Raw genomic sequence first — 17,649 nt, forward strand, 5'->3', positions numbered from 1 at the left:
ACAACTTTAGACTTTCCACCCGAATAGAATGAAATGTGTATGTCTCGTCCTTAGTCAGGTATCTTAACTCTGAAGATGTTCTAAGTATTTCCTGTTAGTTTGCTTTAGATCCCAGCCCCTTTATTGGGCACTGATTTTTTCACTTGCCTTCTTGAGGCATTTTGCCGTATGTTTTTGTGAAGGGCTACCTGAGCAGATGACTCTTCTTCATTCCACTATGGAGGCAAAGTTCTATTAAATTCTGCCAAAGATGCCAAAACAGTAGACAAATGAGTCTTTTATTGAAACTGTATCTTAAATTCTTCTTTGCCTTTTTTTTTTGGTTAATAATGTAAACCCATTATTATTTTTTTGGACTGTGAAGTGGCTTTGTGTTACTCATATTAGTGTAGCTGCAGGTGTGTGTGTGTGTGTGTACCAGACTAAAATATTTATTTTGCTTCTGTAGTCTTAAGAAACATTTCATATTTTGGTATGTCCCCAAATACATTAACTTGTTATTTGCATCAGATATAAACAAAGAAAATTCTTACCTGGAAAAAGGGAATAAAGTGTATTTGATACATAAAAGCCTGTTGTCTTATCAGTTTAAAAAAGCGCCATGCTGAAAGAATTATATTTGTTAATTGTCAGTTTATCCAGGAACAGGAAACACTTGTCCAAGTTCCATGATCTAATTTCAGAAAAACATTGGAAATAAGTGATACCCGTATCAGTACAGGATATGGCATTGTAGGGCTATGACTGTAACTGTCGTAATGAACAGCATTGCCATCTGTCTTCTAAGTCTGAATTTCAGTTTCTTCAACTTCTCTGCTTGAGTACTGTGGTAACTTTTAATTTGACAGAGGTTTCCAAGATTTTTCATAGCAGCAATGTGATATTAATAGGGAGGCTTGGAACCATTTCTCTTCTTTCTCATGGATTGTCTTAGGTCCCTTTTTGGGCCATTTGTGACCACATAATATCTTTCTGGAATAGTCATAATTAATTCAATTAATTTTTTCAATGTACTTTAATTAAAAATAGCTACTGGAAATAAGGACTTCTGATAAAGTAGTCCATAGGCTGTAATTTGGAAAGCTGTGATGTGGAGGAACCAGTCACAGCCTGTCATGCTGGGTTTATTTTACGTGTGTTTAATGGAAATTGTTAAGTGACTTTGCCCAAGTCCTATTCCTGTTCTATAGGAAAGTGCATCTGTGGTCTGTTGTCTCAAGCATAGATGGGATCTGGCTTTTTTGTTTTACTTTTTTGATGACAGTTGGAGAGGCAATAGGCATCAAAGTGGAAGACACTGTCAATATTGTCGCGCCTTTTATTAGAGCCTCAGCTTGGTCGGTTTTTCTTCCTCGTAAACAGGCATCTTGTGATTGCTGCAGAAAAGTTTTGGTAGGATTGTTTAGCGCAGACAGGGTTGGTTTGTGATTTTTGGCCTGATGGACACAGGACTATGAGTGATAGGCACAAATATCTTCGTCTGAGGCCACAGGACTTCAAAGTCTCAGGGCACCTTAACGTAGGTGTTCTGGGTGAAGCTGCTTGATTCCTGCTGCGTCGCAGATTCCAGTGCAGGTGTCTCCAGTACACACCAAGGGTCCATATTCCTGGTTTAGATTTCCATATATGTGGTGTTTGGTTTTTTTTTTTTAATTGAGCCGGTATTCCTGCACTTTACGTAGAACTGAGAGATTTGGCCCAGTTTCTAAACACCTGATTGGCACCTTATTAGGAGCCTATTGAAACAGTCCTCTTAAAATAAGGACCCGCCTTCCGTAAGTAGTCACTGGAAGGATACAAGTGCCTTTTAAGTATTGAAGGAGCTGGTCAAAGACAGACTTGGAGATGGGTACAGACCTCTTTGTCTTCCCTGACTACAGAGAGAACCTATACGCTTGGCATAAACGGAACATCTAACATCTAGAGGTCTGTGGTTTGGCGAGATTGAACTGACTGTGTGGAGTCTATTTTAAGCAGAAGGTCTTGAAATGAGGCTGATATTCATATGTGGATCAGCTGGTGTAGCTAACAAAGTATTCCTGCCTGACCTAGACCGTGCTCTCTACTTAGTTGATGATGTATTGTACTTGTTCAGTAAATGTGAAATTAAAAGGGATTTGTGTTTTCTTTTGCTATGCAGCTGTTGCATTGTTGGCTGAAGGCTTTTCAATGTATTTCCTGGTCAATCACAATACATGAAATACCCAGCAATATCTGGGCCGTAGCACTTGGAAGCAAACCTGGCCTTTTAAAGGCACAGATGCCTCGGGGGAAATACTGATATTTTGCCAAGTATTTCTTCATGAGCGTTGTCTGCGATCTTTCCTTTTCTGTTCTTCGCAGAGCATCCTTCTAGCACAGCATCTTACCTTTATAAAGTCTTAACCTACTGCACAGTATGCTACAGGAACTTACGATTCCTTAATGTGACATCCCAAAGTGTTCGTCACACCTATTTGAGATGTCCTAAGCAGCTTTAAGAGTGGGGATGCTGGCAATGGGAGAAAATACACACACGTCTTTGCGTACTGGAAAGCCTCTCTGAAGTCTAAGGCAATTCTCTGCTGAGTATCGTGGGATTAGAGCTGAGGTCTTATGTGTTCCGTTTTGGGTGACAAAGATGGTTTTAAATCTGTTTTATAGAAACAGTCTTGGCAACATAATACAATTTCAAAAAGATGAGTCTCAATTCTATAGTCGTGTGCTCAGATATACTGATATAGGTAAAACTTATTTTTTTTAAATGCTGTATTATATACTGACAACCTTTTTAAGAAAATTAAGCATCATCAGTTGCTTATAAACATGTTTACCCAGCAACAAATCAGGGGAATGTAAACCAAACCAAAACAAAGACACTTGTGTGAGAGTACTTGTGAGATGAGGAAAAAAAACCCAACAAACCAGAACTGGTGAGACTGTAGAGTGCAGCTCTGTTTGTGTAAATATTTACTGAGAGCTCTTGTAATTACAGAAGAAAATGCATCTTGCTCTGGAGTTAGCAATATTGCACATAAACGGTGCTAATTTTTTTGGTCTTTATTTTCTAAAGTCTCTTTGAAGTTTTGAGAAAAGTGCTGTGAAAGCACACTGCTCTGACAGCATAGTATTTTTCCTTTTTTTTTCTTGGGGAAGGGAACATTTTGTATTGCACATCTCATGGCTGAAAAACAATGAAATAAGTGCTATTTTCTAAGCTGAGAGTTACTGCATGTCTCAGATATTCTTACTTGTTCCTTAGGGTAGGCAAAACTTTGCATTTTGCATTCTCCTTCTTTAGCTACATTAGCATCTGTTTGGTCTTGCAGAGCTAATGAATGTGCACTTGCTTCACTTTAGGTCTGAAGTAAACTATTGGATGGGGAGGATTCAAGGCACATCCAGTGGCACTGGGAACAATCTCATTTCAGTACAATCTGTGTTTCTTGCTTGAAAAAGAAAGTAAAATACAATCCGAGTAAGACAGAGGAGGCGATTGCTCTATATGCTTTCTACTATCACAAGTTATCTTACGACCAGCTTCCAGTTTTTAAACTGATGTTCTCAGAAGATAAATTTTAACCACCAGAAGTACTTCTCTAAACAGTAAACTTTTTGCCTATGCTTTCCAATGGAGTAGCAGTTAGCCTCCAGGACTGATATGTGGATGATATTTTTGATGCCCATGTGACAAAAATACTTCCTCTCCTTTCATATCTTAGCTTAGTATTAGCTTCTATATGCAATACAATCCACTTCAGCTTCAGAAAGAGAAGTTAATCCATTTTGAGATTAAATTCAGAGCAGGAAGTTATAGGTGCCCGTGTTTGTTTCAAAAATGCAACATAATGTTCTTTTTTCTAGAATTTGTCAGAAATGCAGTTGATGCAAGGGAGAATGCAATCCAGTTTGTAAGTAAGAAATCTACAAATATGTTCTTTGAAACATCATTTTATTTTGGTTACTGGAGGTTTGTCTGTTTATTGAAGGAATAGTAGGAAATGTCTGCTGGGGGATTGTGTTAGAGTGGCTGTTTTCAAGGAGACATATTGGTTTGCTGTAGAGTGCTAAGTATTAAGACTGAAATGGACAAAGGTGTTGAAATCATCAGAGAAAGGGCATCTTGCTAAATTTGTGAATCTGGCTTTCAGACAGTAACCACCGTGCCAAGTGTAGCTATGGGTTGCAAGCCTAGGAGGTTAATGAGAGCTCAGCTCGTGGTGGTTAACGAGCTGGCTAGGGGTACTGTTCTAAACATTATCTGGAGAGATGATTGTGTACCTGAGGAAAGGGTAAGACATTTTGATCATTCTCTGTGGAGGTATTGTAAAGTATTTGCTTAAACTTTTTTGGTTCTGAGCGGGTTCTGTCTCCCAAATCTCATGTCTGAACTGTGGGACCAGGACACTTTCCAGGCCCTGGGTTCATTGCATGGACACTCCCATCACCTTCTGACTGCGTGGAAGGTGACAGACGAAGGCCCAGGTCTGCATCATCTCCCAATCTCCATCCTGTCTCCTGATACCCATCTAGGGGGGAAACCCAGCCTCAGGCAGGGAAGGTTCTCTGGTGGCTTCCCATAACAATCTTGTTTACAGCTCAGGCTTTCAGGGTGTTGTGGTTTAACCCCAGCTGGCAACTGAGCACCGCGCATCTGCTCACTCAATCCCCTGCAGTGGGATGGGGGAGAGAATTGGGAGGATAGAAGTGAGGAAGCTTGCAGGTTGAGATACAGTTTAGCAGGTAAAGCAAAAGCAGCACACACACAAGCACAGCAAAACAAGGAATTACTTCACCACTGCCCATGGGCAGGCAGGTGTTCAGCCATCTCCAGGAAACAGGGCTCCCTCACATGTCATTGTTACTTTGGAAGACAAACACCATCGCTCCCAAAGTAGATGATTATAAAACATCAACTGTAATACTCTGGTGAGCAGAAATAGATCTATGAATATTCTTGACTAACGATAAGCTAAACTTGTAATTCAAACAGTCGGTAATAGTTTTCCTACAGAAATATTTTTAAGGCTTTAAAAAAATTATTCACAGAAACAGGTAGCTTCTCATCTTTTGGTTGTGTAGTGCGCCCATGACAGCGTGCTGACCCTGGTGTTTGGGTGTCACAAGCAGAGTAAGTACCCAGGTGTGTTGCAAATGAAGTGAAGGAACATGCTCAGGGGTGATGCAATGAGCAATAACTTACTCTGCTTGGAGGAAAACCTTCTGGTTACAGCTTGAGTGGCAGCGGGGAGCTGCGTCCCTGAAATGTGATGAGCTGGTAATGCTCTGCTTTGGTTTTAGCTCACCGCCATTGTGAAAGGTTTGGAAATGGTCTGGTAGTATGAGGCAGTTTACCTTTTCACAAGGGTTTGTTGTAATAGCTTTTTCTCACAAATTTCGTCTTACAAATTCTTTCTGCAGTGTTGTTTCCAAGCACTTTTCTGGAGTGGTTTTTTTTTTAATGTGTTGCTAACAGGAGCATTACATTTGATAAGTCAGAATCACAATTCTATTCAGTTAATTTTCTGTGGTTAGCAGAAAAATATATTGTGCTTGTGTGCAGGTACAGTGCCTGGCACTATAGGCTCCATTAATAGAGGTTTCCAACAACAGCAATATAAAAACGCCAAAGCTTACAGAATAAAAAAGCCTTTAATATAAGGAGTTCCTGGATTTATTCATGGAAATATTTTACTTTTTTTTTTTAAACCAAGATTTTGTATATAGAAGCTTGAATTATTGTTTAAGTGGAATTAATAAATGAAAGAGGTTAAGGGCTTAACCTGATTAGTGCTACTGTATGAACAACTCTGAACTACAAGGCATAGTTTTAAAAGAACAGGTGTACTACTATATGCAACAAGATTAATAGCTCAAGTGAAATATGTAGCTGTTTAATGACTCAGTAACGATCTTCAGAAGATATAAAATAGAGAAATAAACTGTTCTTTTTTTCTTTTTTTTTCCAAGCAGTGTTACCCAAAACACATCAGCTTATTCTTCGTTCAGTCTGAAAAAAGAATCCTAACCTGGTCTCATGGAAGAAGACTCTTTAAACTTGAACAGAACTAAACTCAAACACCCCACAGGAAAAAAAAATCTTTGTGTAAACCTACTGGTTAGGTTTGATTAAAATGAGAATAAATTGTAGGAGCTATCTGTGTCAAATATTGAAAAAAGATAATACCTCTTTTCCTCTCTCTCTTTTTTTTAATTTCATCCTAAAAAGGAGACTTCAAGTAAATGACCACAATAAAGTACGGAGCTTTGTTAAGAAATACTGGACATCTGTGGATACCTTTTTCTCTTGTAGGGAATTTTGTCTCTTCCCTCTGCTGCTGTCCATGTATACAGTGTAACTGATTTCCCATCAAAGTGTTGGGAAACCTTTTCAGGTAGCATAGAGCATAGTTTTTCTTTTCCCAAGAATCCTGCAGAAAGTTTTGGCCAGGTGTTCAGAACAAGCAGAAGTAAATAATTCGTCTTGCACCTCGTAGTTCAGGTGTGAAACTCCCGTTTACAGGATACTAAAGGTTTCTGTGAAGGGCAACAAGTTGCAGGATGTCCTTGATGGGTACATCATTAGATGATAGGTAAGAATTTGGGCAAGTATCTCTGTATGCTTGTTCCGCTTTTTATAGTCATGCTTAAGCAGCTGCTTTTGACCCACTGTCAGACAGAGAAAGCTGGGCCAGAGCAGTATTTAGCCTGTGTCAGCACAGTTGTTTTGTGCTGTATTGCTCATTTCACTAATTGGTTTTGGGAAGGCTTTGGTGGTGGGGATGGTGTCTTTTTGTCATGCAACATGAAGTCTGCGACTTCTTGCCTAGCTTCGTTTCCCTCATTCTTCTATTACTGACTGAATCACAGCAACAGTGATGAGAACACAAAAGATTTCTAGAAGAACATTGACAAGAATTGCAAATTGCCCTTTAAAGTCTTTTTCCTACCTACCATGAGATGCTCAGAGTTGCAAACAAGGGGGTAACAGCAACAGAAAGCAGTAGGGAAAAGATTGACCTCCCATGCATGCCAGGTTGTTCCCCTTAGCCTTTCCCTGCTTTCCTTTTCTCTCCCTTCACTCCCCATGTGTCTCTTCTGTGAGAAGCAGCATCTCTCTGGGCATATCTCCTGACTTGGAAGTCCGAAAGCTGCAGCAGCCAGCCTGACATTTAGTATGTGACCATGCAGTGCATTTAGATGCCAGGTTAGATGCATAAATTAATGTATGAAATGCCAGGGTTGTTTTGGTCTCCTTGGTAAGCAGTCCGAAAATCAGTTTGTAAAACAGGCAGGTAGTTGACTGTGAAAGTTGAGGAGAACCTTGTGTTTTAAAACATGCTGCTCTCTGGAAGATAAATGTCTTCCTCTAGGACGGAGGAATGCTGCAGTCTCTGTAAAGACTTTGTAAATCTGAAACCTCTTTTGATATTAGGTGCCTGAACCTGTTGGTCAGTGATGGAGGCAGGGATCAGTCTTTCAAAGAGTGCCTGGATGAAGTGTTTCTGTTTCCCTGTCCACAATATTTACCTGGCTAGAGCACTTAACCAGGACTGACCAGCATCCAATACCTTTCTGACTGAAAAAAAAAAAAAATCTCAATCCTCTTTCCACACCCCCCATTTCTAGCCCATCTAAGCCATATATTCTTTGGTGGAGTGCTCTCGTTCTTTCTTATTGAAGCTGTTTTCATGGAATATTTAGGTATCCGCTGTAGTGGAAAGGGAGAGTGAACATGACTTCCCACAACTTTCATGAGTCCTTATCCCTGTTGCCATGAATATTTAAATTTTTAATATGAATAATTCTTCAATTTAATCACTGGAAAAGATTGCGTTTTCTCTCAAGTGAGAGAGAGAAGAAGCATGCTTTTGAGCTCTTTGAGAGCACTCTAACATTGTGTGTTCAGGCATGTTGATGGAGGTAACCTGGTGGCTTAGAAGAAGCTATTGGACTTTAGTATTGGCTGCTGGTATCTAGAATGGCAGTCAGGTTCTCACTTGTAGATCTAACCAGAAATCTGATTATGCTTTTTTTTATTTCCCTCCTTGTTACCTGCCTGATATAGGTCCACTAACAGATGGCATTTCAGTTGGCAGTTTGTAAAAATACCAACCTATACTTATGAGAGCTCTTTTTTCTTGTCAGACCTTGTTGCCCTTGCTGATGACTACTGATATATATATTAGAGGAGGCACAAATATGCCTTTGACATCCCAGCTGAGCAAAATTCCCAGCATTTGCAAAGGTGTGTAGAAGGATGTGGTCTCTGCTCCTAAAATGAATACCAAGTCATACACCTCACGCACTTCAAGATCTTTCATAACTCGTGTTCGTCTGAGCCTGACATGAAATAGGGCAGAAGAATTGTTGCTTGGAAGCGCCTGTTTCTTCTCCTTTACTATGAGGAGCTAGAATGACTGGTTCCTCATAGGATGAGTAGGTCAGAGATGTGAAGGTACACATTGGGGATGGCAGAAGTTTGCTGAGTATTGTCTAGTGTATGCTGTAGAGGCAGACGCGCTAATTCAGTTGTTTTCGTTGTGCCTCCGAAGATGCAGTTGGTAGGTAGTTCAGTGTATTAGTCACCAGTCCCTTCCTCCTCACCCTGCATCACTTGTAAAGGCAAGCATGTTGTTTTGCAAAAATTCTGTCTCTTAAGAAACTTCCAGCCTCCCTTTATATCCAGAGTGGTGTTGCTGGAGTTCGCTCGTTGCTGTCAGTCTGTTCCTGGGAAGAGCTGCATTCTCTCCTTGGTGTGATGGAAGGAGCTGTAAAAATCAAGCCAATGGCCTAATTGAGGCCATGTTTGCAGTGTTGAGTTTTGAATCTGCTCTGATAAAGGAATGGTGTGATGGTTGTAAGGTGGGAGGCAATTACAGTTGCATGGTAATGGTCATCAGACAATAATGTGACTTCTTGTTCCACCATGGTTAAATCCTGTACCCGTGAACTGTTGAGTGGCTCTTTGGCTGATGGCCACAGACTAATCTTTCAGTGGCAAATTTTCTATATAGTTTCAACAAGGGGTAGTAGTTTTAAACTAAAGGAGGCGAGATTCAGGCTGGACATAAGGAAGACATTTTTTATAATGAGGGTGATGAAACACTGGCCCAGGTTGCCCAGAGAGGTGGTCGATGCCCCATCCCTGGACACATTCCAGGCCAGGCTGGACGGGGCTCTGAGCAACCTGATCTAGTTGCAGATGTCCCTGCTCATTGCAGGGGGGTTGGACTAGATGGCCTTGGAATGTCCCTTCCAACCCGAACTGTTCTGTGATTCCACATCTGCTTCTCTGTGTGTGTTTCTGTCCCTCTTGCAAACTCAAAGTGCAAGGCCAACAGGACCCAGTTTCTTTCCCCCCCCCCGCCCCGGCATTTTGTTTGCTTAGAGAAAGCATATTGGTTTTGTTTGTTTTCATGGAATATTTTTAAACAGTTGTATATGCAACTTGCAAGGGAGAGGATAACTGAACAAATTTCACAGAGTACTATGTTGAGTTGTTCTGTCTAATTTGTTTTATCCTTAATAATGGGATTAAATCACATCTATACAAACTTGTTTAATAGTACACAGTGGCTGTAGCTCTGAAATTAAGAAGTATAATAGCAACTGTATTAAATTAATCCTGGAAAAATGAGCATGTCTAGTTTCTTAATTTTAAATTTGAAGCGCCTATTTTTATTATAATTGATATGGGAATTGTATTTCTGGATCAGCACTTTAGCTATAAATTCATTATAATGACATTTTTAAGTTGAATCCTTTATTTTCCACATAATTACATTTTAATGTTTAGTTATTCATACTACAAAATCTATAAGAACCTTGACAAAATGATATGAAACACAAATTATATCAGATTCTGAAATTAACTAAGCATAGCTCTCATCTTCATCTATTACTTCTACCATAGACTTGGCTGCTTAAACTCTAGTGTAAGATTGCATGTAAAATAAGTGTTGGTCATGTAAATACATGGTATCAAATACAGATTAATTTGATTTTAGTACCTTTGGATAAAAGTTGACACTCATTATGAGTTGTAGGGATTTGTTCATGCCATCATATAAACATTTTAGCCTCTCGTGTGTGCTAGGACAAAGAAAAAAATATATATATACTTTCAGGTGCTGATATGCAGCATCTTTTTTCCAGATAATCTAGTACTTTGTTCTCACTTTAGAAGTTAATATCTTTGTCTATGGTTATCTTAATGCAATTGAAGATGTGCTGGTTTCTTAACTATTTGAACTATTTGACACAAGAGAAAAAGTACTACGAAGTTCATTTTAATAACTGTGCCTGCAAAACCTCTACTACCTAAAGGAAATTCAGTGGGTTTTTTTGTTTGTTTTTAATTATCGGTAATGAAGAATCTATGTTGACCTGATACTCACTCCTCTAAATTCATGAAACAAAAGTGCCTAAATAACAATGTGTACTGTTTCTTAGTGGACTAACATACCAAAAGAGCATAGTTACTTGGGGCAGCATGTCTCCAATTCTAATCAACCATGATTTGTTTAAAAAAATAATGACATGGCTTTTTAGTTTCATGGCTTAACTTGTTTTTCCCATCAAATGTGACAGCGTTTTACTTTGGATGGATACTATTCATGGGCTTTGTAAACTACTGGAGCATACTACTTTCTTTTCCTGTGAAGTGTTGGTGAGCTCTGCTCTGATCGAAACCTTTTCCTGTGATGATGGCCAAGCTCAGCTTTATTTGGTGTGAGCATTCCTGCTGAGCAGAGCTCGGATTCTCTGGAACTACTTGTGGAGAGGCATAGCTCAACTCATGAGTTGTTCTGTTATCTTTAGCAGAATTACCTATGTACTTAATGTTACATATAGTATTCATTAAATTGCTTAATGAGAGTCGGAGCCAGGTCAGGATTTGACTCCTACCGCGCACCTCACAGATAGCATGCCGAGGAGCAGCAGGCTGCATTTCGCGTTGGGATGCTTGGCCAAATTTGTGACCTTACAGTGTATGTGTGCATCCTACTATTGCTCCCGCAAAGAAACCCTCAGAGGCTGTGGTTCAGACCATCTCCTGTTGCTGTCAGTGCCGGGTCGGCACGGCTTTGTCACCACCAGGACCTGTGCGGTCCCTCCGCACCCCAAGCCCCTGCCACCTGCATCCCTGCTCCGCTTGTTTGCTGATGCTGACAGCTCTGGGTGCGGGGAAGGTGCTGCTGGGGTGCAGGGCGGCCACCTGTGTGGGTGCCTGTGGGGCGCGATGGGGTTGGGAGGATGTTGCAGCTGGTGGGGCAGGGGGAACACTTGCCTTTTCTGGCCGGCCAGTTGCCTTGCCCAAGGCCACAAGTCTCCTCCCGGGTGCTGGAGGAGCCAAAGACGTCTCCCGGCGGGTGGGATTCGGTTCCTTGGGCTGTGCTGTCTAATGGCCCCATGCCCGCAGGTGGACGTGTTGTTAACCTCCAGATTCGGTTGTATCAATAGGATTGCTCTTCCAGGAGAAGTTAGTTAGCGGCGCTCAGAGGCTTAAGCGATTTGGCAGGCAGCGTGGGGAGGGGAAATAAAGGGTCAAAGCCACCAAGTGGTTTGGCTGGAGTCGCGGCAGGAGCCCATGGTGGAGCTGGGGGTTCTGCATCTGACGCCTGATCCGCTCTGGTGGTCGTGCTGCCAGTGGAATAAATTTACTGGTTCTGAATCACCAGCAACGCATTTTGCTATGAGCCACATGAGTAGCTGTTCCTGTCTGTGTGCTTGTTAGCAGATGAGAATTATTTTTAGGAATTAAGAAAATTTTCATTCATTGCTTGCTGACTTTGAAAATTAATAAGCAAACTAGATCTCCTTTAATTGGCTAACTATTGTATTCTTTTCACAGTATATCTAACAAGTCTTTGAGTATTTGGTAGTTTCCTCGCAATTTGTGTGTGTGTTTCTTATCTGATTTGTTCCCCAAGAAGCACTGGTGGAATCGAGTGACTTTTAAGTAGTTTCAGAAACTTGGGAGTGATCAGGGATGCTTTTCTTAATAAAGCCCAAAACCACGATGAAACTTCAGTATTGACACAGTGCTGCACTTCGTATTTTGCTTTGTGCATGCCCATGGGGAATGAGGTTATCAAAGAACATATTCGTGTGCTGTAGGAATTTTATTTAGTTCCTGGATAAAGACAGTGTATAGTGGTGTGACTTGCTGTGTAAGTACAGTGTTGACCTGAGGCTTGAAATAAGTAAAAGATACTAGTCACTGAAGTAAAAATTAACAGTGATATTGATGTTTGGTTGGTTGGTGTGTTTTTTTTTTTTTACTTTAGCATGGAACTTGCAACTTATTTTCTTGCAAGTAGGTTTCTCTGAAGCTGACATTGCTATTATGTAGATCATGTGGTAGCTGTAGTTATTCTTCCTTTCTCGATTCAAAGCTTATTGAAGTCAAAGGAAATTGTTTAATTATTGAAGACTATGTTTGGGTTAGATTTTGACTTACAGGTCAGCATTGCAGACTCACTGGATGACGTGTTTGTTGTGTCATAAGCTCTTAGTCCTGCACCCATGTTCCATCATACACCTGTAAAACCCTCTGAACCACATTTGGAAGTGCGTTGAAGCATCGGCCACTTCATCTGCTCCAGTTTAGTTTTGGCTGGCAAGTGCCTGTTGTAAGAACAACAGCACGTTTACTCAGTTGCTAATAACCCTTCCTGATGACCACCCAAGGCTGACACACATCTGGAACCGTACTTGTTTGTGTCGTTTGTGTATACAAAATCTCTTCCTCTGATTTCTCTATCTGAACACTTTTTTTTTTTTTAAAAAAAAAAAAACCCTTTATTTGGTCTTCACTATCACGTGGCTTCTTTCAGGAACCTACATTTAGTCGTTGGGTTGGTTCCCATTTGGAGGAGGAAAGCAATAGCAGAGAGTCAGCCTGTATCTTTAAATACTCACTTCTTTGCCTACGTGATGTATTTATCCTGCTTCATTGAACAAAGTGTTTTGTTAGGTGGCTCTTGCTCAAACGAAGGATCTCAGCTCCCTTCTGAGAACCACCCATCCTGCCACGTGCTCTCCCATGCAGCCATGCTGGACGGTGATGACTGGCTAGCGCAGTTGTTTTCTTTTGGTTCCCAACTCCAGATCTAAAGTTTACATGAACCTCTTAGGGCATAGTGTCATGTTACGGGATCTTCATCATCTGTGCCAGCTGAATTTGCAGCTCGTTGCCAGCAAAAAAGAGGAATCTTGCTGTCCCTCCATACTTTCCATGTCCTCCTCCTTCCATCTCAGCTTTCCTAGTGCTCCCTCAGCTCCTTTTTCCCTGTGTATGCACCTTAGCGATTCTTGCCCTTTTGTCCTGCTGGCAGTTTTGGGGCTCCCCTTGTTGCATCGTAACCCAGTGCAAGTTCTTAGTTTGAAACACACACACGAACACACACCCCGCACCCACACACCAAAAGCTCTTGTTCCCAAGTTTGAATGGGTAGAGTTGACTTAGTGTCTGACCAGAAAAGTGTCAGCAAATAAATGGCAATGAGTGGGGGCAATGAGGTGCTCTCCTTTTGGTCTTGGCAAGCCATTAATTCATCTCAAGCTGTGTGATGAAATCCTGAGTAATATCCTAAGGATCTGATCATATAGCGGCTCCAACGACTGCAGCAGGACTAATTCCTTAAGTAAACCTTAGGTCTGAGAGATTCAACAGCACTTTAGCAATTCTTGCATGTATGTCAAGATATGTCAGCCTTTGGTTTTGTGTAAACTTGAAGGAAAAGGCTTTCTTTTGGTTTATCAGAGGCTTATGTGGACTGAAATGTGCACATATAAGCACTGTGCTTACTTTGACATCCACGTTTCATATAAAATTTATTTTGGTTTTATGGTCCCAAAGGAATTAAAACTATACAGGAATACTTCCTGTATCCATACAGACAAAATTCATGGCTTATGTCCTTTACAGACTTTTCTAAGTAACAATGTCAGTTCCCAAAGTGTTCCAAATAACTTCAGTTTTTAGGAGAACTTGTGTAATACGTCGTCAAACTAAAATTTTCATTTGACTTGTAAGCTTGGAGCCAGCTACATACAACAAAAAAACCCTGTTATAAACTATTAAATTAACTAGATGCTATTAATAGCACTTAGTGTGAAAGTAATGTTGCAGCCTGACATTGTATTGGGATGTACCACTTGGTACCTTTTGAAATCAGGTGTCAATGTTTTGTCATGCAAAATTTAGTGTCTTGGTGTTTTAATCACTAGTGTTTGTGCATTGCTGCTTTCCAAACATTATATCAAACAGGAAAAATCTACACAATAAGCAACATACTAAGGAAATTTTGATTTTTAATGACCCCGTTACCAAACCATCTTAATGTTGTGAATCAATATAATAATGTCCCTTTATGGTAGTGGCATGTACTATGCATTAATTCTTTGCAGTGAAGAAAACACGAAAGGAGTCATCTGCATTCTTTAAAGTAAGATGGGTCACTTTGTAACCATTTCGATTTTACTGCATAATTCACCTTGACTGTTTAAGGCAGCTTTGTAGTCAGTAATCTGGAGAACATTCCCTCTATTTGCCTGTCTACCCACTTTTGCACTTCTGCAATGATAGTTGTTTAGTAATTCAGATAACTAAGTTAGAGGAAGGTTCTTTAGCTACTTTGCTTCTGTTTTTAGAAGACTCTTTCCCTCAAGACAATATAGTCTCAAGAAATTGGTTTTTAATATCTGATAATGGATAGCTTTCGATAACACCCAGACGACTGAAAACCAATTGAGTTTGTACCTGCTTTCTGCAACCCCTTTTCCTTTCGACTGATGAAACAATGGTCACAGCTTGAACTGGGGGATTTTGTGTTGGGTTTTCTAACCACTTCTGTCTCCCATGGTTTGCTGGTTTGAAGAGCCACATCTGGAAAGTTCTACAAAAAAGAGGTGGTATTGGATTGGGGAGTACTCCTTCATTGCTTCTGCAATACCTTATGATGTATACAAATATAAAAGCAGTTAGTACTTACTTTCTCATGAAAACCCATACTGATTAATCACTTAATGGTAATTTTTGTGTTTAAATCATCGATATGATTTTTTGTTGCAGCTTTTACTGACTTTCTTTCATTTTTATTTTCAGAGTGAAGGAGTTAGTTTTCTCACCATGACCTCAAACAACAGAGTACAACATTCAACAAAGCTGCTCGGCATATACCTTTTTGTTTTGTTTTGTTGGGATTACTTTTTTTTTTGGTAACTGAAGCTGCTTAAGGTTTACTTTTTGTTGTTGTTATTGTTGGTCCAGACAGTTACTTAACTTTCAAACTGTTGTGGACTAAACTGTGCAACAGATCTGGGAGGAAGGGAAAGCAACCTGCCTAACTCACTACCTGTCCATGGCATCTACAGTATCATTTTGCTGCTGTTTTGACAGAACTTGGAGATGCTTTTTGGATCGTAGGAACTTTTCTACCAGCCTCTTTAACTAACGGCCGATGCCTTCATTTCCTTTTTTTTTTCTGCAAAGACGGACTGTATTTATTCTTCGGCATATTAGAGGATTCTGTAACACCTGCTGAAGCAGTAGGATCTGGTATTTACTGGCATAATTTCAAGCCTACCACAGTACTACCTCAGTTCAAAGTAAAGCCGGATTTGCGGTGTTGGTGTACGACAGGACCTCCTTGATCTCGATGCTGAGTGTCTCTCGAGAGTGGTCGTCAGCCTTACTAAACTTGCAATGCGTACAGCTGCTGCTGCTGGGTTGTCAATCACTAGCCGCAGGGTTTTACTTCTCACACAAAGCCGAACCAGGGCACTGAAAAGTATAAAACGGGATGAAACTCTGTGGAGCGGACTTGGACGGCGGATTCAGAGTAGTTTAAAAAAACATATATAAAAAAGTGTAACTGAAGCATAGTAGGTTAAAAACATCAAACTCTATTGGGGGTATCTCTCTGTACCTTTGATACACTTGTTTAATCCTCTCTATGTAGGTGTTTATGTAGGTACTTCAGATTGCAAAAGCCTTTTCTCCTATTTACAAGCTCACTTTTGTCAGCTAACCCTGTTCTTAGCTGCGTTTCTTGTAACCAAAAATCCACATAGGCATGCTAGGAATGCAGGGATGATAATGGGTGTTGGGCAGATTCAAGCGCTAATATTAACACAGTATTATCTCGCCATTTAGAAAGTCCCGATATTTGCCTTCTACCAGGAAAGCACCGTTGCAGCTGGGGGCATTATTACAGGGAAGAACCACCATTGCAGTCACTTATCCTGAGTTCTTCTCAAGGCTGCCTGTGCATCACATGTCCAGTAACCTGAAAATCTGAGTGATGTGGTGGCCACTGTCACAAGTGACACATAGACTAGCAGAATGTCATGCCACCTTGTTTCTCCTTTGATAAATTTATCAAAAGGTTCGTATACATATAAAGGGTACCACCCCAGTGCCTGCTTTGATAGACATGTATTACTAACTTATCTGAGTTATGTGAGTCTTTTTTTTTTTTTTTTTCTTTTTTTAAAGCATTGTGCTAGGTGGAACCTGTACTTCACTATAATTATAACAATGCATTATCTTTTGGGATTTTTTTTTTCTGAGGAAGACGAGAGTCAATGTCTTAAAAATATAATGAATGGCAATGCGGTCTTCCTGCTTACGTGCTGAATTTTTAGAACTGAGGATTGTATTACAAGACAAAGATGAATGTAAACTAATTCCTTCTCTACCCCATGAAACACTTCATTTTTCAGTGTAATTTTTGGGGTCTTAAATCACAGCATAGGCTAATACAATATTGGATCTAAAATCAATTTAAATATCTAATCTATCTGGTTTAGTTTAGTGTTGTTTGGGGTTTTTTTAATAATAATAATACTATAAATGGTTCTAGGACATTCTGAAATGCTGCTTGTTCAAGTCTGGAACTAGGGAAAAAAAACAAAAAAAAAACCAAAAAAAACCCCCAACCTTTGACATTTTCTGTCTGAACCCCCTCATAGCACTGAGTATGGTACCTGCTGAATTCAATGTTTTAAACTTCTGTTCTGTAGTAGCCCTCTATACCAATCAAGAAATCATGCCACTAAAACAAACGGCTAAAATGCATACAGCAACTTCAAAACAAAAACTTGACAATATAGTAAATTCTTCTCTATCCTGTATATTTCACAAAGGCATATGCAATACTTACATTCTTAATTTAGTTTACAGAATGGAACCAAAATGTATAAATGTTATGTTTGCTAAAATTTCACAATGTATATTGGGTCTTTGTACATTTTGCCTGACTTACCTTAAATTTAAAATATTTTTTTGCTATATAACCTTAACAGTTATTAAGCAGTGTTTTCTTTTTGGGTACGTATTGTTTCTGGATATCAAGATGTTAAATATATTTCTTGCTATTGTGATATGACAAGAGACTTAACTTATCTTGCTGTGTCTTCCAATGTACACGCTGTATATAAGGATAAATGTGATGCTGCTGGAGACCAGAATAAACGGAACTAGAGTAGTGTATTGTATTTAGTCTGTATTGATCATGGATGCTCTCCTTAATAGCCATATGCAATAAAATACATTATTTATGAAAAGAGTAAAGTATTTGTGTGCCTGTTTTCTCTAGAGGTGGGGTGTTTTTTCTGGTTATTTACATAAAATCAGTTTATTCTCTCTCTTAAATGGAA

At 39.8% G+C, this 17,649-nt stretch overlaps 1 protein-coding gene across 3 annotated transcripts in view; it reads left to right on the top strand.

The window, feature by feature from the left end:
- Nucleotides 1-17,649, top strand: part of IRS2 (insulin receptor substrate 2) — a 316,286-nt gene that overhangs the window by 14,440 nt on the left and 284,197 nt on the right. The window contains exon 2 of one of the 3 annotated variants that reach the window (XM_065626754.1): nt 15,095-17,556. The exons of the other annotated variants lie outside the window; for them this stretch is intronic. Coding sequence (XP_065482826.1) covers nt 15,095-15,099 — 5 coding nt within the window. The 3' untranslated portion in view covers nt 15,100-17,556. Of the gene's footprint in view, nt 1-15,094; nt 17,557-17,649 lie in introns of those variants that run through there. 3 annotated transcript variants of the gene reach the window in all.

This window comes from Caloenas nicobarica, chromosome 1 (assembly GCF_036013445.1).
Source record: "Caloenas nicobarica isolate bCalNic1 chromosome 1, bCalNic1.hap1, whole genome shotgun sequence".
Taxonomy (NCBI): domain Eukaryota; kingdom Metazoa; phylum Chordata; class Aves; order Columbiformes; family Columbidae; genus Caloenas; species Caloenas nicobarica.